At 41.0% G+C, this 23,186-nt stretch overlaps 1 protein-coding gene across 1 annotated transcript in view; it reads left to right on the forward strand.

Annotated features, from left to right (window-relative positions):
• LOC145409630 (recombining binding protein suppressor of hairless-like) overlaps window positions 1–23,186 on the forward strand; it is a 140,295-nt gene that overhangs the window by 99,130 nt on the left and 17,979 nt on the right. Inside the window, exons 9-13 of the mRNA XM_080279982.1 lie at window positions 4,480–4,617; window positions 6,869–7,122; window positions 10,073–10,228; window positions 11,392–11,577; window positions 12,515–12,843. Coding sequence (XP_080136108.1) covers window positions 4,480–4,617; window positions 6,869–7,122; window positions 10,073–10,228; window positions 11,392–11,577; window positions 12,515–12,843 — 1,063 coding nt within the window. The remainder of the gene's footprint in view (window positions 1–4,479; window positions 4,618–6,868; window positions 7,123–10,072; window positions 10,229–11,391; window positions 11,578–12,514; window positions 12,844–23,186) is intronic.

Raw genomic sequence — 23,186 nt, forward strand, 5'->3', positions numbered from 1 at the left:
AATCTCCTACTGTTAAACCCTGTGTTCTTCCCTGACACACATCAGCCCACCCCAGTCGTTGATGGGAGGCTATTCTTGCTTGTCTCTGCTTGGATCATACCCGCCTCACTTATGGTCACTTGATGAGCCGTGACCCTCAGCCCCTCTGTTCACATTAACTGCCCTGTGACTATCCACCACCTTTTCCTTGTCTGCTCTTGTGCACTCCAACACCATCTCTCAGCTTTCCTCTTCCTTTCCCCACTGCCTCGGCCCCCACAGCGTACAGTGACGATTTTCTAGGCGATTCTCCCATTTTTCCAGTGTTATTTTTTTTATTTATTTATTTTTTTACTGCTCTTCACATCATACATGTAATATAACTATTTCCCCCGCCCTCTTGTGCCTTAGTGTCTTGTAGCCATATTATGCTTTGGTGCTAGTTCTTCAGTATTCCTTGCTTCCCTACAGTGACTTGGAACACAGACTTGAAGCGCATTATAGATATCAGTCACTTTAGATGTGTATTTTCACGCAAAAAAGAAAAAAAAAGAAAAAAGAAACAGGAAGCCTACAAAAGGTTTACCATTCCACAAAATAGGACAAGGTTAGCCAAAATCACTATCCATTCATTTTGAGATGGCTGGACACACTGCCATTGGAGATACTCGTATGGTAGTGACTGCCTGCGTGTGTGGCGAGGAAGTGAGGGAGATAAGAGTTTACAGTGAAGGGAGGGAGGGAATGGGCTGGAAGAAAGGGAGAAGGAGCCAGGGAGATGTAAAGTGAATGGAAGAAGGGAGAGAGAGAGGGTGAAGGAAGTGGGGAGGAGGGGATAGGGAGAGAGTGAAAGAGGGAGAGGGAGTGGGAGAAGAGAGGGAGGAGGGAATTGGTAGAGAGGATGGAACAGGGAGAAAGCGAACGAGGAAAGAGAGAGAGATTGAAGGAAAGGAGGGAGAGAGTGAGGGAAGGTAGGGAGGAAAGGAGGGAGGGATAGGGAGGGCATGGAGGTCGTGGGAACACCTGAGACTGTTACCTCCACTTCCTGGGACAGTTGCCTTACTCCCCCTCTCACCTCCCCCTCTCCCTTTCACCTCCCCCCCCTCCCTCTCTCACCTCCCCCCTACCTCTCTCACCTCCCCCCTACCTCTCTCTTTCACCTCCTCCTCTCACCTCCCACCTTCCCCCTCTCTCCTTCCCCCTCTCTCCCCTACTCCCTCCTCTTTCTCACCTAACCTCATCCCCCACTCACACCTGCCCATTTATCTGCCTACCTGCTTACTTCCTCCCACCCTCTCTCTCTCTCTCTCTCTCTCTCTCTCTCTCTCTCTCTCTCTCTCTCTCTCTCTCTCTCTCTCCCTACCTACCCCCTGTCTTACCTTCTCCCTCCCCCCTCTACTCAGCTCCCTCCCATTCCTCTTTCTCCCTTTCATCTTCCCCTCCCCACTCCCCTCTCTGTTTATCTCTCTTCTTACCTCCCATCTTCTCTTTTCCTCCAAATTTCCCCACTTTCCTCCCTCCCTTCCTCTTTATTACCTTCTCCTCTTCCTTTCTCACCCCCCTCCTTACCTACCTTCCTCCCTCCCCCCTCCCTCATTCTCTCTCCTTCCTACCTATATACCAACAGTGAAGGAAATGGCAGGTGGTTGAGGAAAATATGGAGGGAGAGAGAGAGAGAGAGAGAGAGGAGGGGGGGAGGTGGAGGAGGAAATGGCAGATGGTTGAGGAAAATACTGGAGAGAGAGAGAGAGAGAGAGAGACGTTTTTACTTTTTTCTTTAATCTAACTTTAAAATTGTCGTCTCCTTCGTAAATGCAGAGCCATAACAAAGATCAGAAATAAAATTAGATGCTTTACTCTTTTCACTTTAACTTGGCCTAAAATCGCCACCTCATCGTGAATGGTGAGTTGTAGGAATAGATTGAGAGTCAAATATGGCGCTAGTCACGAAGAAGTGCTGTGCAAAGGATATAGGGCCATAGTACTGCATTTATAGCGAGAGTAACACATGGATATTCCGCTAGTCACGAAGAAGTGCCGTGGAAAGGATACAGGGCCGAGGTATTGTCAGACTCTACAAGTGAGCTACGGGAAATAAGCCGCAAAAGAAATATTCACACACACACACACACACACACACACACACACAAATCTAGTAATGGCGAGAATTGAGAAAGTCGAGACGATCTTCATACGATTTTCCCCCTAATATTATCGCCAAAAAACAAGGGAAAAGTCAGCTCGTCTGGGTACATGCTTGCTTCATCCTCTGCTCCGTAACTTAACCCCGCCATCAACACGACTTTCAAACCGTAATTTTTTTTTTCATTCACGATGGGATTCACGGCTGTCTGCGGTAACATTAATTCGTACCGATATTTTGTACCGATTTTGTTGGCCGATTTCCTGTACCGATTTTTTTGGCTGATTTCCTGTACCGATTTTCTTGGCCGATTTCCTGTACCGATTTTTTTGGCTGATTTCCTGTACCGATTTTCTTGGTTGATTTCCTGTACCGATCATCTTGGCCGATTTCCTGTACCGGTTTTCTTGCCGATTTCCCGTACCGATTTTGTTGGTCAGTTTTATGAATGCAGAGGAAGTATTTTTTATTTTTTGAAGATAAACCGAGATCGTGTCCGTATACTTGAGGTAAACCCGGGAAATTTGAAATGGCCACCAAGGATATGTGAGTTTTAAATCTCGTGAAGTAACACTGAGTACCTAAACGTGCTTCACAGGAGACAAGTATTACTAAAACCATCTAGATCAGCGCAAATAAAGGCTTTTCAGTTAGGTTAACATTGTTTAACTTTGCTCTGGAAGTGCGTTTTAGCCATGAAGTTTATTATTATTATTATTATTATTATTATTATTGCTACACGACCAGTTCCACACGAGTAGGAGTGTGGGACCAAGAGCACAGCTGGCCACTTTGGGTGTGGGGGGGGCTTGAGACCGATGTGGGGGAGGGGAGGAAACACGAAATTTTTTCAAAATTATTGCAACAATAGGCAAGAAATGTTATTAATGGTTTCTATTGGTGTTACTGTATACAATACGTTCGAAAGCCTTTGAAATTCACAGCTAAGTAAATACTGTTATACAAAATTAGATTGATATACTGCAAAGCATATTTTATTAATAAAAATATCATGTTCTACAACAGTCATTAAATTTCCAAGTTTTCAAAACCCATAAAGACTTAAAATACACGATTGGATCATAACCTGCACTAGTATAATACACAATTTGATCATAACCTGCACTGAACAGAGTTTGTTTCACAGTTATATATAAATATTACAATTGAGCAGCCGAAATTGTACGGGAAATAAAGTAGATGTATGTATCTTGTCCTTCTGTGCGAATGTTCATATTTTTAGTTCTTGCTTGTTCAGTTCTCAGTACGCCAAGATCACTAATGACTGTGTTGGGGGGCGTGGGGGGTTAGCGATTTGTGGGGGTACACCCTCTCCAGTAGCTTCGCTACTGGATGGCACGCAGGCAGTTGTGGTAACATACTTAGTTATGGTCAGCTAATTTTTACCTTCCTGACCCGACTTATTTTTCTTATAATATTGCGTTACCAACGATCGGGGTCAAAGGCGACCATGCCTTGTTAATTTTTTTTTTTTTTTTTTAATGCGAGGAAGAAGGAACCAAAGGCCATGAGCCCGCAGTAACAGTTCCCTCCAAGAGAAAAACAAAATACAATAGAGAGCCAAATTCAAGATCCGATCATTTTGAGATGCCTGGACACACTGCGTTTGAAAGACTGGAGATCATAGGCAGCAGGAAATACAGACAGAGCTGACCTGTTGCATAAATGAAAGACTGGGAGTAACGGTTAACTCTTGCATTAGAGAGTTGGACAGAAAAGGGATGAGAGTTTGCTGCCAGACGGGTGCTACGCGCCCGTCGTAGAGGTGGAGGAATGCAAGCAGACAGTTCAGAGGAGCAGTGACCATTAAAGTAGCGATAGAAAAAAGATAAAGATGCAACAGTGCGGCGAAGAGACAGAGGTTGAAGGGAGTCAGTAAGAGGAGGAGAGTTAATGAGACGAAAAGGTGTTACCAGTTGTGTAATTATTTGTACAAAGTTCAGTTAGTCAGATCGGCGGCTGTAATTTTTGGTTCGTCTGATCCAAACTATTGTTTATGAGCAGCAACCAAGGTGACTAAACAATGCTTCGACTCCCAAACTCAAGCTTGGCCAAAGATGTGAGTAGTGATGAGCTGTGTAGCATACATCCCCATGGCAGGCGTACACCACCTGGGAAGCCGACTTATTTCAGTATGGAGAAGTCAAGATAACTCAGAATCAGTTAAAATGCTTTGGGAGCAACAGGCAACCTTGACTCGTCTTTGACTAATACTGAATATCTTGAGTTTCAACGAGTTTTTTTTTTTTCTGGCTAGATTTTTTTTTTTTTTTTTTTATCATGATAGAACAATATTACCCGGTCACTACTGTCATGTCCTTTTCCTCCCCCTACAGTGTGCATAGCGTCGGGCACTAAGGTGGCTCTGTTCAACCGCCTGCGTTCCCAGACTGTGTCCACTCGCTACCTCCATGTCGAGAACGGCAATTTCCACGCCTCCTCTACACAGTGGGGGGCCTTCACTATACATCTGTGTGAGTATATTGGTGTTACTTGTGGGAGCTTCAGGGCCCGTTGGTAAATGCCCTTGCTGTGGTGTGGGAGGGAGATATTTTGTGGCATGGTGGAAGTGGATGGTGTGGTGTGGTGTGGTGTGGGAAGTGATTTTGTGTGATGTTGTGAGAGGGTGGTATGGTGTTTGCAGTGGTGTGGGAGGGTGATTTTTTACTGTGTGATATGACAGGGTGGTAAGGTGTGCTGCATTGTGTGGTGTGGCCTCGCTAAAGTTGCTGAAGACGAACGGGAGTGAAGCACTTCGTTTACAGAAATTGTTAGTGAGAGACAGACGGACGGGGGAGCTCCTGGTAATGCTCCCGCGTCTAAAAGGACGTCACTGTATTATTATTATTATTATTATTATTATTATTATTATTATTATTTCCTGTTACAAGAAAGTGTATTTAGAATTTAGTGATTACAGATGCTCATACAGTTGCGATTTTTAAATATTTCTTAAAAGTGTGCATGTTATTTCAAAGGATGTAAGTGCATGGTATTGTTTTAGCAGAGCATTTACTTATAGCCTTTCAAATAACAAGCACTCGTGTTGGAACTATTCATAGCTGATTTACCTCGTTATATAATACGGGGATGTTTTTAGTGTTACATTATTGATACCTGCAGGTTATGGTATTCAGTTTGATTTTTTTTTTTTTTTTAGGAGCACTTAGCCATCCTTAATCTCTCCAGTATTAGAGCACTCTCTTAAGCAGAGAATAATTGTCTGGTAGTTCATCATCATCATCATCCGGGCCTCTTTGCCCACCCTAGGGCAGGGTGAGGAGTAGCAATATCCAGACAACCGAAGTTTGTCCAGTCCAATGGGCCACGCTTCCATTCACTCATCATTCAGGCCCCCGGAATCCTGGCTCTGTCTGATACGCCAAAAAACATTCACCACATCTTTTAGCTTCTTCATAATATCTGGTAGTTACAAGAGTGAAATAGATGTTATGGAAGTGAATGGGTTGAGTGTGAGAGTAAGGCTTAAGTATGTCAGCTTGACATGAAAAGAAGGCAAGACAGGTGAACCTACATGATTCACCCTTGCACTTTTCTCTCCCGCTTCTCCCTGCTTAATTATTACCACTCCTCCTTACCACCCACATGCACGTCTCTTTAAGACTTTCTTGTACAAGTTACAGTTAATTTATATATAAGTTGTCATCAAGTTGCTGATAAATTAACACCACTTGAGCTCTTGGTTCACCATAAAAGCTAAAGGTAAAGGTGGGGGCAGATGCCATGAGGCACATAGCCACAAAGCTTGTCTCTACAAGTTAGGCATTTGAACCTGTGATGGGTTTTTACGTATTATCCTGAGATATAAGAGTAATGCATCATCCCAGTTACCACAGTTACCTCCCTAAGGTGCTCATTTAACCAGCCAACCCACAGAGGGTAGGTAGATACTTGAGTTCATTGGTGCCAAGCGCCTTCATCTGGATTTGAACCCTACCACAAACCCTTCAGCCTTGAATATGCCTCCCATAAGTTGTTTCACGTAAACAGGTGTTTTGTTTGTATAGCCTACATCTTAGAATTTTATGAGTACAGACGTTTTCATCTTGTGTGGTGAATCAAAAGTTGTCATTGTAATGTGATAGTCGTTTGCTACTACGGTACAGGGTCCCTGTTTGGTGTAAAGGACTAAAGTACGTATAGGCTATCTGTCTGTCTGTAGCTAATTGCCACAATCGTGGAAGGGATGGCCGTTTGAGTTAGTTGTTTTATGGGGAGGGGCACTAACCCTCTACCAACCCACTTGTTGACACGTACTGTAGGGAACATGTATGGGTTGGTTATGTGGTTACCACCCAGCAGTGTAGATGGTTTCCCGGCTTAAAAGAAACCATTAAGCTCATCATTCAGTGTAAAGCCTCCTGAAAAGGAAAGAAGAGTAATAAACAGTGACAGGAAAGATGTAAGAATTATATGTTACAGGCAGACAGATAAACAGATACAAGTGCTGCAGATAGAACTAAGAACAGCTAAGAGATTTATGAAAATCTGGATAATCACGCAAGACTGTTCCGTGAGAAATTAGTACCTGCGTTGTGTTGTTCATTTTTATCACATTTCAACCAATTCCATCCTTATCAGTAGACAGTTGTGAATATAATTCAGTCCATTTTTCCCCTTTCAGTAGTTGGTGATAAAAGTGAGAGTAGAAGATTAGTATTTGTGATGGATATTTTTACTACTGGTTCCTTTTCTCCCTTTCAGTGGATGATAATGAAAGTGAGAGTGAGGAGTTCAGTGTTCGAGACGGGTATATTCACTACGGGTCAACGGTGAAGCTGGTGTGTGCTGTGACTGGCATGGCGCTACCGCGGCTCATCATACGCAAGGTGGACAAGCAGACGGCATTACTCGACGCCGATGATCCAGTCTCACAGCTCCACAAGTGTGCTTTCTACATGAAGGACACTGAGCGAATGTATCTGTGCCTCAGCCAGGAACGCATCATACAGTTCCAGGTTTGTGTCCGTGATGTAATCCTGCTCTCCGATACCGTATACGCTCTTTCCTCTCTTCTTTCCTTTCTTCCTTTTCTGTCTCTTTCCTTCATTCTTTCCTCTTCCTTCTGTCTGTGTGTGACCCTACACTGAGTAACAAGCCAAATGGTTTCCTGTACACCAGGAAACCAAATATAACCAAATTATGGCGCCTGGTGGTTTAGTGGATACAGGCGCTCCAATCGGATTGAGCCGGTGCAGATTTTTATCCAAGGAGTGGTTGGGACTTACAGCTCACGTAATGCCACTCACGGATGAGCGATGCTGGTCACTCTCATCTCAAATGTTAGGACCAACTTGCCAAGCAGGCGGCCTGCAGTCCTTGTGGACCCTGGATCGAATCCCGGCTGGGGCAGGGAACAGTTTAAGGATTTGAATTCCGTAAAAGCAGACTTTCCTGATCTACCAGAAGACCCGCCGACGTGTCATAAAAATACCCCCGCTAATACCAATACACCAGTCCTGTATGAGACAGCCCTAGCATGTATTCAATATGGACGGTGGGTGTTAGCGCCGAAGTGGTGACATGTAGAGGTGTATGGTATGTAGGAGGACTACTGGGGCTTGAAAGCAGGCTGTGAAGCCTATGACCAGAGTCGGACACACACACACACACACACACACACACACACACACACACACACACACACACACACACACACACACACACACACACACACACACACACACACACACACACACACACACACACACACACACACACACAAAAAGCCCTTGGCTCCTATGCTCCTCATGGGCAACACTGGTTTACATGATAATTGAATGAATGAGTGAATGTGAAAATACTATCACAAGCAAAAGTTCACTGACAGTTTCCCACCTTGTCTTTGCCCTGCCTTCTGTTTTTTCACTCCTTTTGATACTCTTGTGTTGTGTGCTTCACATTGCTGTCATGTAAGAATATAAATCCCTCCTTTGTCACGGATGATTAACATGATTGTACGTAATAGTAATCCCTACCGTAATGTTACCTTATTTATGCTCTTTTTCATCCTTTTTTATTATGAACTCTACAATATCCTACGGAAAAATTTGTTATTGACCCTTTCAGCCCGGGGACATAATTTTCTCATTTTATTCCAACTTTCAGCAGGTTTATTCAGCTATGGATGGACATTTGGCAATGAAAAAGCTAATGAAAACTTTATCTAATCCCTCCAGTTTAAAAATATCTCTGGCTGAGTTTAAATATATTTCTGGCTGAATAAAATAATTTGGAAACGGCAAAAATAAAATGAATAAAATGTCACTAAACTGAAGTGATTGAAGCTATGTTCCTGTCCTTAAATCTGTTGTCGGTTTCCACAACCTACAGTACTGTTTGTATGGAAAAAGTTGATATATTTAGAAGAGACTATTGACATATAACAGGGGCTGCCTGTATGCTGTAGGTAGTTTAAAGTTGTAGCACATAAATGTGTTTCAGTTGTTAAGTTGCTGATGAATTAACACTTCTTCATTGCTTAAAGCTGCTCAGGATGCATTATTTAGTTGTTGAAGTGAGTACGTTTAAGTACTTGGGTAGTGTGATGAGTAAGGATGGAGGTTTGGAGGGTGAAGTGCTTGAAAGGGTACAGCAGGCAAGAAAGGTTGCTGGTTCTTTGAAAGCAGTGATAAGAAACAGGGAAGTGAACATGGAAGTGAAAAAGTTACTACATGACAGTATTGTGATACCAACTCTAACATACGGAAGTGAAGCTTGGACGTTGTTGGAAGGACACAAGTCAAGAGTGAGAGCAGTGGAAATGAGTTATTTAAGAGGAGCCTGTGGTGTCACATGGAGAGAGAGGCTGACGAATGAGGATATAAAGGAGCGTTGTGGTGTTGATGTGGATGTGATAGGGAGCGTTATGAGGAACACACTGAGGTGGTTTGGCCATGTGGAGAGGATGGAGGGTGAAAGACTGACGAAGAGAGTGTATGTGAGTGAGGTGGAGGGGGGAAGAGGGAGGGGGAGGCCGAGGATGAGATGGAGGGATGGGGTGGAGAGGTATATGAGAGAGGGGGGTGTGAATTGGGAGCAGGGCAGTGAAATGGCGGGGGACAGGGCGACTTGGAGTCGATTTGTTTGTGGCCACCCCAAACGGGATTGAGGCGTCTGGCAATAGATAGATAGATAGATAGAAGTGAGGGATGAGTTATTTTTGTGTATTTAACCACAGTCTTGAAGAAAGAGCATTTATTATTTAAAATTGTTTGAGTTAATGTAGCATTGCACTAGTATTCACCCTACACTTAAACCTGCAGTCGAATAATGTATTTTCCATTTCAGCCATGGTGGTAGGTGGTGGCAGTCATCATCCACTCCACCATTACTTTTTTTTTTTTTTTTTTTTAGTGTCTGCCCTCTCTTCCTATTTCTTCCATCTTTCCTGTCACTATATTGCTCTTCTTTCCTTTTCAGGCAGCTTTACATTTCGTGAGAGTCCTAATGGTTTCCTGTAAGCCAGGAAACCATTTACAACACTGGGTGGTAACCATATGACCAACCTGTACATGTTCCCTATGTGTCAGCAAGTGGATTGGGCGGAGGATTAGTACCCCCTCCCTGTAAAACAACTAACTCAGAGACAGCCGACCACCCTTAATGGGATTATGGTGTCTGGCCATAGATAGAAAGATAGATTCTTGCGGTCTCCAGACAGTTTAGTTCATCTTAGAAGAGACATTTCTACCTGGAGGAATTAGGTGGAGACTTCATATATCTCTTCACTGAGAGGCCATTCTCGAGTTGAATAAAATTATCTGGAGTTAGCAAGAATATATTAAAAAAAAAAAACAGATTATCATTATGGAAGAGGTTAAATAAGGAGTGATTGTATATTTGATCTTGTAAAAAAAAATTTTCACAAGCACTATTGTTTGTATTCTAAATCTGACCATGTTACAGGCAACGCCATGTCCTAAGGAAGCCAATAAAGAGATGATCAATGATGGTGCCTCGTGGACTATCATCAGTACAGACAAGGCCGAGTACCAGTTCTACGAAGGGATGGGACCTGTCAGAGCTCCTGTCACTCCCGTACCCATTGTCAACTCTCTCCACGTAAGTCTTTTAGCCTTTTTATCAGTATCTACTATAATGACGACACAGGTAGTATTCATGTAAAGCTTTTTCACCTAGGGTTAGTTCAACTTTAAGTTGCTGATAAAAGTACCAGTTCTACAAAGGGATGGAGCTTGTTTGAGCACCCATCACTCCAGTACTCTTTGTCAGTTCTCTCAGTGCATAAGCACATGGGAAGGCATTTCACTGGGAGGGCAGAAGCAGACTCCCTAGAAAATGCTCAAAACTTGTCCTGATCTCGAAATAATTACTATGCAAGTAAATGTGCTTAATACTGGATTATGTGAGTACAGTACAGTGTATATATAATACCATCTTTTTTTTGTAAGTAATTTATATGCTTAAAATCTCATGTCCAGGTTTGTATTTACATGAAAACTGATAGTGAGCAATGAATGTATATCAGAACAAACCAAAATCAACTTATTTGATGTATTAAAAATATCTTTCTAATAATGCAAGAACTTAGATATCTTTAACCATAATTCCGTGTGAGGTTGCCAGTATCCCATCAGGTTCTGCCATGAAAAAGACATGTTTTCCCAGTTCAAGGGGGCATCAGCCCTCCCAAACCCCAGCGTGTCATATATCTGTATCTCCATGTTACTCTTTTCACTTTTATGGCAGTATATTTGAGCACAGCCATAGCTTAACCATTTGGTTTCTTAGATTTCTGTTAACAGAATCATTTAGTGTTCCCAAAATAAAGCTCCTAGCTGTACTAATACAGAAAAAATACTGGTAGTTTTTCAAGATTTGACTTCTGGGATTCTCTGTTATGCGAAATCTTGTAATGTTAGCCTGAATAATATATGCAAGTGCACCAGCCAGAGGAAAAGAATTAAAGCTATTTTAATTACAGATAAAATTTTTTCTGTATTTACTTGCTGATGAATGAAATGCCTTTTCTAATGAAGTTACTTGTGATTCTGTATGAAGCTGTTTTGAATTAAGCAGTTTCCAATAGTGCTTATTTGTGCTTTTAACTACTCCGTCAAGAACCAAAACCTATTAAAAGTGGTTGCATCTAAAATAGTATTTTGTTTGAACACATCTTAGACTTCAATGCGGAGTAACTGTATCCATATCCCATACTGTAAGCTAATACTGTATACTGTATAATGAACAACTCCCACCCACAGCTGAATGGTGGAGGAGATGTGGCAATGCTGGAACTGACAGGTGAAAACTTTAGCCCGAACCTGAGGGTGTGGTTTGGAGATGTTGAGGCAGAGACCATGTACCGCTGCCAGGAGTCAATGCTTTGCGTTGTGCCGGACATTTCTGCTTTCCGCCGTGGATGGCAGTGGGTCCGCCAGCCAACACAGGTATGTGGATAACTTTTCTGTGGAAGAAATGGTTCTTCCTCTTTCGTACTTTGTCTTTCTATGCTTGCTAAACCCTACCTAACCCTTTCTTTGGCTGGAAGAAAAGGTCAGGGTGATGATTTTGATGATAGTTCTTGGGTACTGTATTCTATACCAGTCATGTAGTTTTGTTGTATGTATATCGCATTGAGACAAACTGAGAGGGCAACAAAGCAGTTAATGTACTGTTAACCTTTTCAGTCTGATGATGTATTCATTATTTCTTTCGTGGTACCTCATCAGGGTACTTCCTGACGATTTTATTCAATTTTGGAGAGTTTTTCAACTGTGGGGCTAGATATGTCTTTTACTGACTCCCTCACTGCAGAAGGTCTCCTGTAAGATAGATTAAATCATCTAGAGGTAGTAAGAATATACCAGTAGACTATATCCCCTGATTCAAGAAGATAGTTTTCTGTATGCACAGTCTAATACTATACAGTATTTGCTACACATAAAGTGGGAAAACTGTATAATGACATCTAAAGCAGGAATAATACAAGGAAACTTACTGGAAACAGTGTGTTTGTTTTCATATTATGTTTCAGCATAAAAAGAGAATGTCAAAAGGCCTGAATATAAGGATGTTGTCCATTCTACGTCTTGTTATATTTTCTTGTTCTACTGTTCATGTTTAAAAGGTTTCATACAAACACTCCAATACATTAAATCCTCATTAATAGTTTCTGTATGTGTTATTCATTTTTGCTGTTAAGTTTCCATTAAATAAAAAAAAAAAAAAAAAGTTTCATAGCTGCCTCTATAGCTGATTTCTCAATTTAACAGTACAAATTGTATGGGAAAAGTTATACAGTATTTTGGAACACACCACTGAATTATAACAAGCGCTGTGCCTCTTGTATCTTCAGTAACTAATCTTTGCGTGTGCTGTGGTTAGGTTCCGGTGTCTCTGGTGCGCCATGACGGAATAATCTACGCCACCAACCTGACATTCACATATACTCCTGAACCCGGTCCCCGCCAGCATTGCCCCCAAGCTGACGACATCATGCGTCCACCACCCCACCGCCTTCCACCCTCCGCACAACTGCAGGACAACACCGCACCTCCCACCACCACGACTTCACACCCTCACCACCCACATCCCCACCACCAGCACCATGCATCACCCCCCACAAATCCATTGGTACCCCTTCAGTTTGAGCCAACACAACCTCTGCAGCAGCAACAGCAACAGCAACAGCAGCAGCAGCAGCAGCAGCATTTGTAAGCACCTTGTGTCTTCCCAAGCAATCACAAAACATATTTTACCCTTCAAAGTGATGCCGTTTTGATGTGTATGAGACGGAACATTGATTTACACTACAATACTGGGTGGTGAAAATTCCATTGGAATGTCAGTGAAGCAGAGTGATTGTATTTGAAACTGAGGATTATTGCTGTGCAGTGATGGGTGTTGGCTTTGATGATGCAGGAATACGATACTGTTGCTGATGATGATAGTGCGAGTATTCTGGAATATTGGGTTGAATGCATCACTGACTGAAGTGAACAGTGACAAACTATAAAAACCCAAGTTCATATGTTTTGTGTAATGAAAATGCTCCAGTCCTGCAGTTTGTACCAATACTGCAGTGAGATGACAGACAATGGACACATCAGTGGTTGTGGGGAACAGTGAAATGTTTCATGGTGTATCAAGCGACAGACACTTGAGAAAGGGGTGTCAGTGAATTAATTAAAGCTGTTGCTCATTGTGATGTGATTTGCGTACAATACAGCTTTCCTCTCCCATAGTTAACCTAATGAACCGTGATAATTTCCTTTTTAATTTATTCTTGCTGCCACCAGATGATTTTATCCATTAAGAAAGGCCTTTTGTATTGAAGGAGTTTATTAAGGCTATATGAGACCCTTCCACTTCAAAAGGTCTCTCCTAAGGTGAACTAAATCATCAGGAGACAAAAATAAAATGAAAAAGGCATCTTGAGGCTCAGTGGGTTAACTCTGTTTTCATCACGTCTGCAACATGACATTCCATTTTGCTATGACCACAACTCAATGTACAAAAGTTGATTAGTATGTAGCATAGAGGACAGAACTTGCAAGAAGTTATTTGTTTACAACAAAATACAAAAAATGTGTGCAAATGTGGATCATTGACCAGAAAAATTATTAAAAAAAAAAAAAAATGAGAGTAGAGGTTTTTGAGGCAATTGATACACTTCTCTAGAGGTTCCTTCAACTTTTGTGATATTTTTGTACTTGTCTGATTGAAAAGTATATTTAGATCTCAAATTTTTGTAGGTGTTCAGATCAAACTCCATGAATGGAGTTTTTTTCTTATTTTATTTTTGTACATATTCAGGTAGATTTGTACTTTGTTTGTAACCCCTTCACTCTGATGATGTATGTTGCATTGTATTCTTGCATCCACCAGATGGACTTACTCAGCTTAGGAGAGACTTCAAATTGGAGAGGTTATATAAACCCCTCATTTACCCCTCCCTCGAAGACTAAGCTGAATAAAATTGTCTGGAGTTAGTAAGAATAAGATGTTAAAGAATTAGTCATTGGATTGAAGAGGCTGGTTGTCATTATAGTTATACACATGAAGAGCCAGGGATACTTGACACGTGTAGGGCTTTCACCCAGAGAGCCACAGTTATATTTTTAGTGTAGATTGAGGCTTGCGTGGCTGCGTGTGGCTGACTTGTACTGTTTTCTCCGCATCAACAGGAAAATTAATTGAAAAACAAACTGTCCCAAATTATACCCTGCGAGGTAAAGGGGCCTGAGACTAGGCTACCATAATCCAGTACTGTTAAGTGTGGATGGTCAGCCTGTTTCCCTTTGTAGCATTACATAATTCAAAAGCCTCCAGTTACCTCTTAGGGATCAAACGTGTGGAACTCTGTCAGGGGCATTCATCTGACCACTAGACCATTATGCTCATTCAGCTCCCACTATATTTTTTTAGCCTTTGTATGGTGATACTTTATAAAGCATATTCTGTACACTACCTACTTACTGAGAATACTCTGATTTCACAATAATTATATAACTGTGTACCTGCCTAAATATGTAGCAGTGCCTCATTACTTGTCTTTTTTTACATTCATTTTTGCACTGAAGTGTACAGTAACCACAGGAAAATTGCCTATCATAGTTCCATTGTTACCTGTTAGGCTTATCTGCCAATTTTTCCCCACCTGCATCACCAATTGTACAGAAGATATTTGAAACACGTCCCTGACATGACACAAGTAGGACTGCCTATGATTTTTTTTTTTTTTTTCATGTACTTCCTTTTATCTTAGCAAATTTTAACACAAATATAGGCGCTTTGATGACCACATCCCTCTTAAAGTTGTTGGTCACCTCTATTAGTAAAGCACTTTAATTTAGTCAGGCACTTGAATCTGAGTGATGTACTTTTTAATTTATGCTTTGCTGCAACCAGGTGAGTTTATTCAACTTCAGGAAAGGCCTCTTGTACAGATATTCTAGAAGGTATATTCATATCATATCGTGTATAAAGGCCACAACATGCTTGCGTGTGTCAGCCATGGTCACCTAATGGCGGCTTTCCACGCTGCTCGATCTTTGGCAGCCTTGCTATTCAGTTCCTTATCCCTCCCTGAAGTCACATTCTATAACTTCGTCCCAGGTCTTTTTTGGTCTTCCTTTCATAACCTTACCCACGTTGTTCACACTTCTCACCTTCTGAACCCTCTTGTCATCCTCCATTCTTTCACCATGCCCAAACCATCTCAGTCTATCCCGCCTCATCAAACACCAATACACTCCAGTATATTATAGGCTATAATGATTGTTAAAAAAGTCTGTACAGTTCTAAGCTGAATAAAATTACTGTATTAGGAGATAGCTAAAATATAACAAAAAAGCCCTTCATCTGTATGGGCTAACTGATGTGTATTTGTAACAGCAAAACAACAAAAGGATGACTGTCAAAATTCAGTGACTTACTTTCACTTTTGTGCAGTTGGTTTTAATAACATAGCCCTTAATTCTGTTGCTTTGCTCTTGAGCATCACCCAGTTAAGGGGAGGGATTTGCAGACATGCAGTCGATTCCCTGTTATATATTTGATTTTGATTTATAGGAAGAACAGGAGACATGGGAAGTTTCAGCAATTGCCTTTCCTTGTCCTTTCTGATAAAATAAAAAAATTTCATGATAAGTGTCTATTTATTATTATGATCATTTTTGACAATATGAATAAAGAGTCATGAGAAGACTTCACACTTTCCATGTCTTTCCTGTAAAAAACAAATCATAGCTACAACTGAGAGATTATTTCGTTTTGTTTACATCGTTGCAGATTTCCAAATTGTCTTCAGGATTGTAAAATGTGGTAACAACCAATCTCATTTCACCCCTCCTAAGATGTAGAGATCAGAGGCTAGGCCACAATTTACTACTGTATGTAGGATTGGATGATGAATGGATGGACATGAAGGGTAGATACCAGCTTACTTCCCATGGTGGTATTACAGTATATGATTGAAAAGGCTCCAATCCCCTCTTGGGGAACAGACTTATGAAAGGCTATCATTTCAGCTGAAGTGTTATAATCACTAGCTCACCAGGCTTCTTTGCAGGACCTGATGTTACTAAATGAGGAGCTGTTATTAACCCTTACCATCCAGTGACAAAAATTTTGTTTTATTCTTTACGCCACCAGATTTGATTTCTCAGATTAGGATAGATGTTTTTAAAATTAAAGGAGTAAGATGTAGCACAAATTAACACAGTCACTACCAGCAGTACCATGTGTACTTCCATAAGGATGTAAATTCCACAACAGATTTTACCAGGGAAGTGAAGGGATTTGAATTTGCACTCATAGCATACATTCTGATTTCACAGTTGCCTAACCTTAACAATGTTATCACAGGCAAACCTCAAAACAACTCAGAATTTGAGTTGCAGTGCTGCAAACACTGCAAATATTGCCCTAAATGTGGGAGAACAATCCACATATGTTCATGAGGCTAAAAGTGCTAACACCTTTAATACAAGAAATCCTTCATCGTCATCATCATCATCATCCAGATCTCCTTTCCCACCCTAGGGCTGGATGAGAAGTATTAGCGTCCAGACAGCCAAAGTTTGTCCTGTTCGATGGGTCACACTTCCATTCACTCATCATTCAAGCCCATGAAATCCTGGCTCCATCTGATAGGCCAAAAGGTTTCACCACATACTGTAGCTACATATATACCTATCCGATAGAGTCAATCCGAACACCCATCACGTTAAAAAGGGGTGACAAATCCCTGGTCATGCACTTCTCCGCACAAAATCCATCCAGCCAGTTCGATCTCTTGTCAGTCCCTTCGCCTTAACAACTTCCATACCTCTTTTCCTCACACACTCATCCACAATATCTCTCCACCTTCTTCTTGGCCGAACTCGCCTCCTTCTTCCTTCAGATTTGCTCAAATATACCTTTTTCACCACTATTGTCATCCATTATTTCCACATGGCCATACCATCTCAGTACACTCTCTTTGATTCTGATGTCCACAGACTTCCTCACTCTGCATCTTTTACGAATCACATTATTCTGTATCCTGTTCACTTTCTGTACCCCACATACATTCCTCAACAGTCCCGTCTCCACTGCGCTTGCTCTTGACTTTTCATTTTCATGCAACACTGTAGTCTCAAACCCGTATACTAAAGTTGGCACTAACACTCCTTCATGTAAGCCTCGCGTTGCTGCTACACTCGAGCCTCTGTTTCTTATCGAGGCCTTCATAGCACCAGCTACTTTCCTTCCTTGTGTCAATGTACTTTCCACCCCCTTTGCACATTTTCCTCTCCTTTCTATCACTGTGCCCAGGTATTTGAACTCCCTCACCAATTCCAGTCTCCATTCACTGTAACATCACACTGGGAGTCACCTGCTCTCTCAGTAACAATCACTTTACTCTTTTCTACATTTACTCTCAAGGCACAACACTCACAGACATCTACAAAACTCTGCACTAATTTAACAAGCTCTTGTCCGGTATTTGCAAGCAGTACTGCATCGGCAGCAGCAAGTAAACAGTCGAAAATTACATCCTCTATCTGAAGGGGTTAATCTTATCCTAAGGTCCACAGCTTCTATTACAAAACTGTAAGGCCATTAGATACAGTAGTGTACAGCTGGGCATGAGAGTACAGTACAGTACACAGCAGAGAGTACAAGTATGGTACACCTGGTTTTGAAATGTTAAGTTACAGTACCCATACACATTCTTGTGTATATCTATGCACAGTATAAACCTAGGTAGAAGTACAATAACTGTACATAAATATAATGTATATATATAGTAAAAGTTTTGTTATTTTGTAGGATTGGTTAATATTATAAGACTGTATGTGATAAGAATATCATGTACACACAGAAATCAAATAGCTGTTGTTGAATTTAACTGCTGTGTATGACTGTACTATCTTTTTTGTGTCCATTGTGATTTAACTTTTTGTCAGCAGTGTTTTTCTGTTTGTTGAAGAAAACCATCTGTTGTATGCTGGAATAATATTTGAGACTCATTATTATCGGCCAAATCATTAATGAAAATTTTAACATGACTGGTGCCCTAGGTTTCTCTTAACCCATGGAGTGCCTAACCACCTGCCCTAGAACCCTTGCACAAAAAACAAACCTTGAGCACAAAGAACAAACAAAAACTGCTTCATTGTTGTAGTTTTTTATCATTGCAGTGATAGATATACACCAGTCCTGTATGAGACAGCCCTAGCATGTATTCAATATGGTCCATGGGTGTTAGCGCCGAAGTGGTGACATATGGAGGTGTACGGCATGTAGGAGGACTACTGGGCCTTGGGAGCAGGCTGTGAAGCCTATGGCCAGAGTCGGACACAAAAAAAATAAAAAAATAAAAAACTTAGAGAATATGTCAGCAAAGAAAAAATATTAATACAAGTCTTCATTTGGATGTACCAGTGTGAGTAGGTGTGACATCATTAGACAACAACAACAGGTAACAGGACACATTACCACCCTCCATGGCACTGCGAGTCAAATTGAGATAGTCCTGGATGGCAGTGATGAGCGGAGAGCTGTTTCCATAAAATGATACATGTTTTTTTGGCCTGCTCAGGAAAGTTTAAAGTGCACTTCAAGGGTACAGTGTGGGCTGTGGCTTGCACTTTCATGCACTCCATGGATGAAGCATCATAAAAATGTTTGATGTTAGCTGGTAAAAAAACAGAAAAGGTATTTTAAAGCTACATAATTAATTGTGGAATTTTACTCAGAAATATGTCAGATTTAAAGTGACCTGCTAACATTGCCTTCAGATCATTCTCAAGGACTGAATTTTTTTTTATCCCTTTTATTAAAGTACTCATATTACCTGTATTTACTGTAGCATCTAGATTATGAAAACTGTTCTTCCACAAGTATCTATAATAATAATAATAATAATAGTAATAATGCAATAATTTGCCAAAATTGGTAAAGCACAGTTATTTAAACTAATAATTAATTTAAAAAGTTAACATCCAATCCCACATTACCTGTTTGAGGTGTAGGGGCCTAAGGCATGGCTACCATAGTCCAGTCACCTCTCAAGGATCAAACCTATGCAAGGCCGTCACTCCAACTGGGATATTGTAACCACAAGGCCAATTCTTCAGCTGTAATAATACTTAATTTTTGACGGCCACACGAATGTAAAGTCACGCAAGCACAACTCACACACTCAGTCACACTTGTATCACCTTTCTTTTATTTACCTTAGTAGGAGAGTTTTGTCATAATTGAACATGTCTGGAAACTGGTCTCTCTTATCATCCCCACTTTCCCCCTCCTCCCTTTCCCTACCTCCCTCCATGCAGCACTGGCAAGAGAGACAAGAGAAAAATTTGTGATAGTGTACAGCAGTTCTTTTTTTGTGTACAGTATTTAATATTCATCCATGCAATAAAATTCAATTTATAAGAGGAAGTGTTTCTTTTTTCTTACCTAATTGCAGTCTTTCCTTCTCCTTTGCTCTTTATTTGAAGCATACAACCATTAATTGTTTAGAATTCATGGTGGTGCTCCTCAGTTTCAGGTTTTGTTTGACGGAATTGGGCCACTCCCATTGCTGGAATATGGTTGCATGAAATTCAGTGAGCATTAGCCATGACACAGGTATGTCTCACTGGTTAGCTACTGGTAAAATCAGCTCTCCCATCTGATTACACTGACTATCAATTGAGCCTAAAGAGGTTAGAAATCTGTTAGATCAAACCCACATTCATCACTATTCTGACCTTTCTCTTGTGTAGTAATGGTGCCTAACTACAGTAGATCACTTCTACATTATTGGATCCCTGGGGAGCTGATGGTGTCTGGGTTACTAAGCCTTGCTTATAACTGGAAGAACCAGACTGATTCTTGGACTGGTCAAGTCAGGCTGTTGGACAGTTTATTTCCCTATGCTCCTGTTCACCCAACATTATAGATGAAGACCTGGGTGTAACACTTATTAAGTCTTATTAAGAATGCAAAACATAAAATATTGTAATAGCTGCTGTGGGCCCGGCTAAAATATTGTAATAGCAGCTTTTACAAGTGTAGCTAGTTAACTAGAATACGACAAGTTTGGATGACTTATGTAGTTACGAGGCATTTATCTATGCTTTCTGTTGGAAGCCCAGGAAATTCTTTTCAGGCATTGCAGAAGGCAGGCTGTCATAAAACCCATGCAGCTTTTTTGTCTTCTAATGGTGATGGAAATTCTCTCTTTGTTATGGTAATTGTGGGGTGTCCATTTCAGTCCAGCAGAACTTCATCACCAGCCTCAGCTAACGTGCTGCCCCATCCCATGTCTCCAATAGTTGTAGTACGGCTATGGAGGGGCCTGTGTCCCCCCAGTCAGTCCCCTGCTACTCCCCACCAGCCTCCTGTTTGAAATTTCATATTATTTAATATGTGGACAATTTGCACTAGTCCCTCTCTCCCTCCCAAAGAATAAGGTTTGACCTCACCTCATACCCCCCTCCCCCAGTCTGTCAAGACCTGGCTATGTCACTAGTTTGCAGTCTACCAGAATGTGGATGCATTGATCCAGATTCATTTGCTTCGAACTTATATTTCATCCTGGATAAAAAAAAAAAAAAAAATCCCTAGAAGTTGATTTTGCAGACTGCTCCACCCTCCGTTTGATACATTGCACTTTTTTGTGTCGAGGACTTTTTGGGATTCATTATCTTCAAAATCCGAAAACAGAGATATGAAGTAAGTGCCTGGAAACATTGAGTCTAGCCGCTGGAACTGCTTGAAAGTTACTTTTGTTTCTAATTCAAATGTTCAAAATGTTTCCAGTTTGGTCTGCTTCGCCATCATATGGTTTCCTTGCATCTCCATAACTTATTCTTAAAATTTTCTTTTCCCAGTCATCCTCCATCAGAAGGGGGAATGGGGCCAATATTTTTTTTTTGGGGGGGAGGGGGACGTTCACTAGGCCCACCGTATAAGTGTTAGTTGTAAATGGGCCCAAAGATGTGACTGGACGGGCCCGGGCTCCTTCAGACCCCAACATTGCTAGGCCATTGTCTTTCATTGTTCATTTAATGCCTTTCATTAGTAATAAGCTTCCCAAACATTTCTGTTGGTGCCATGTAGATTTGGGACCTGAGAGGAGATTCTCATAATTGAGTCATAATGGAGGCGAATGGACTGTAAAATCTTTGTTCATTTACATTATTCTACCTAAGCTTTTATTTCACGTTATCCTTTTCCTGACATCCTGCGACTAATCCCTCCTTGGCTTCCTTTATAGTCCAGCGAGAAAAGAAGGTGCGCAATGCATATGTCTACTGTCATTTTTGTCGGACGGACAGTCGGAGCCCAGCGCCATCAACGCATGGTGGCACTGAGAATGTCTGTGTTGCTTCCCTTTTCGGAGTCGTGTCATCGCTTCAGTTGACTCCAAGAACGGTAATTATGATATATTTTATGGTCATATTTCTCAAGACATTAAAAAAGGAGAAACAAGAAAAGAATTTCATCTCATACGCTTCCTTCTGTATTGCGGTTTGCCTGGTGGTGGTTACATTTAAGAACTCGGCAACTAACCTTCCTTTCTTGATTCACCGAAGTTCTGTATTTTTTTTTTCCCCCCAAACTCTAGCACAGATTTCTCACTAACCACTGATTCAGGCAAACTAATCCACTGAACAGTCCTAGCACAGAAGGTATGTCCGTGGCTCCCTGTTGTTTGTAGAGCGCGATTGCGATGGTTGGTATAGGGATAGCCTTTGCAACGGCCCCTCTTGTAGTATCTCTTGATTTTCCAATTTATTCGTTGCTGAGCTGCTTGATTCTTTTCTCTTTCTTTTTCCAGCACTTGTGTGTGAATTGTTTTATTCTTTCAAAGTCTTCCACTTCCAATAACAGCTGTCCTAAAATGTCCTCTTTACTTTCAGTGTAAGGCTGTTGTAGTTCTGGTAGTTTTTCTTCCCTGTATTCCTGACATTCTAATATAAAGTGTTCTATATCTCAATTCTCGTGTCCACACATTATGCACTTTGTTTCTTGCGAGTGCCTTTTTCTGTTATTTAATTTCAATGTTTTGGTGCGGCACTTGAAGGAAGTGATAGAGGCTGGTGTGTTATATTTCATATCTTTCCCACCCATTTCTGTTTTCCATTTTCTGTATATTCTTAGTGTACTTTCTGTTCCCATTTCTGTTCTTCACACTTTTGTGTCCCAGTCATGTAGTCTTGATGTTATTTCATCTTTGCTGATGTTTTTTAGTTTGTCATTATTTATGTTCAATTCTTTTAGGCCCTTCTTACATTCTTTCATCCACCTATTCTCCTTACCTCCTTTTATTATTTCTGTTATTTCATAAACCAGACTGTTTTCTCTTTTCAGGATACTTTGCATGTAATTTAGTTTCATTTTCATTTTAGTTTTCATTAGTGATGCTCCTATTTTTCCTCTTAAGCCAGTTTCTGCTGGATATTTTGCTGCCTCTAGAATAGATCTATAAACCGAGTTTTCAGTTCTTTGTAGCTTGTTTATTTCTTCTTGTCTGTATGTTATTATGCTCGCTTCATACAAGATGCTAGGTAATTCAAGGCTCTTCCAGAATGTCTTACCTATGAGTAGCTTGTTGCAACTCTGCTATCACTGAGTAACTTGTACTGGATAGTTTCTGGGCTTTGTTTATCATGTTTTGCCTCTGTTTTTTAAAACAGGCATTTGAGTTTGTTACTTCTACTCCCAGGTATGTTGTAGATGTAACTGCTTCTATGTCTTCATTTTTTTCTGGCTGCCGATCCATATTGAATATAATAAATTTGCTTTTTGCTTTATTTATTTCAAGCCCTCATTCCCTGCCTTCATTTATTAACCTTCTTATGTTTGCCTTGGCTTCTGTCATTGACTGAAAATTGTAGGCCATCATCTGCGTTGAACAGGGTATTTATATTGTCATTTCTGTAGTCTAGGCCTGTGCTTTCTAGTTCTTGGATTATTTTAAATGTTTCAAGTTTCAAAAGGGTGGTTGATCATGTGCAACCCTGCTTTATGCCGCTGGAGATTTCTATTTCCGGTTCTGTATTTTGGTTTA

The sequence above is a fragment of the Coenobita brevimanus genome, chromosome 82 (genome assembly GCF_032717465.1).
Source record: "Coenobita brevimanus isolate Jiangsu-jjx chromosome 82, ASM3271746v2, whole genome shotgun sequence".
NCBI classification, from domain to species: Eukaryota; Metazoa; Arthropoda; class Malacostraca; order Decapoda; family Coenobitidae; genus Coenobita; species Coenobita brevimanus.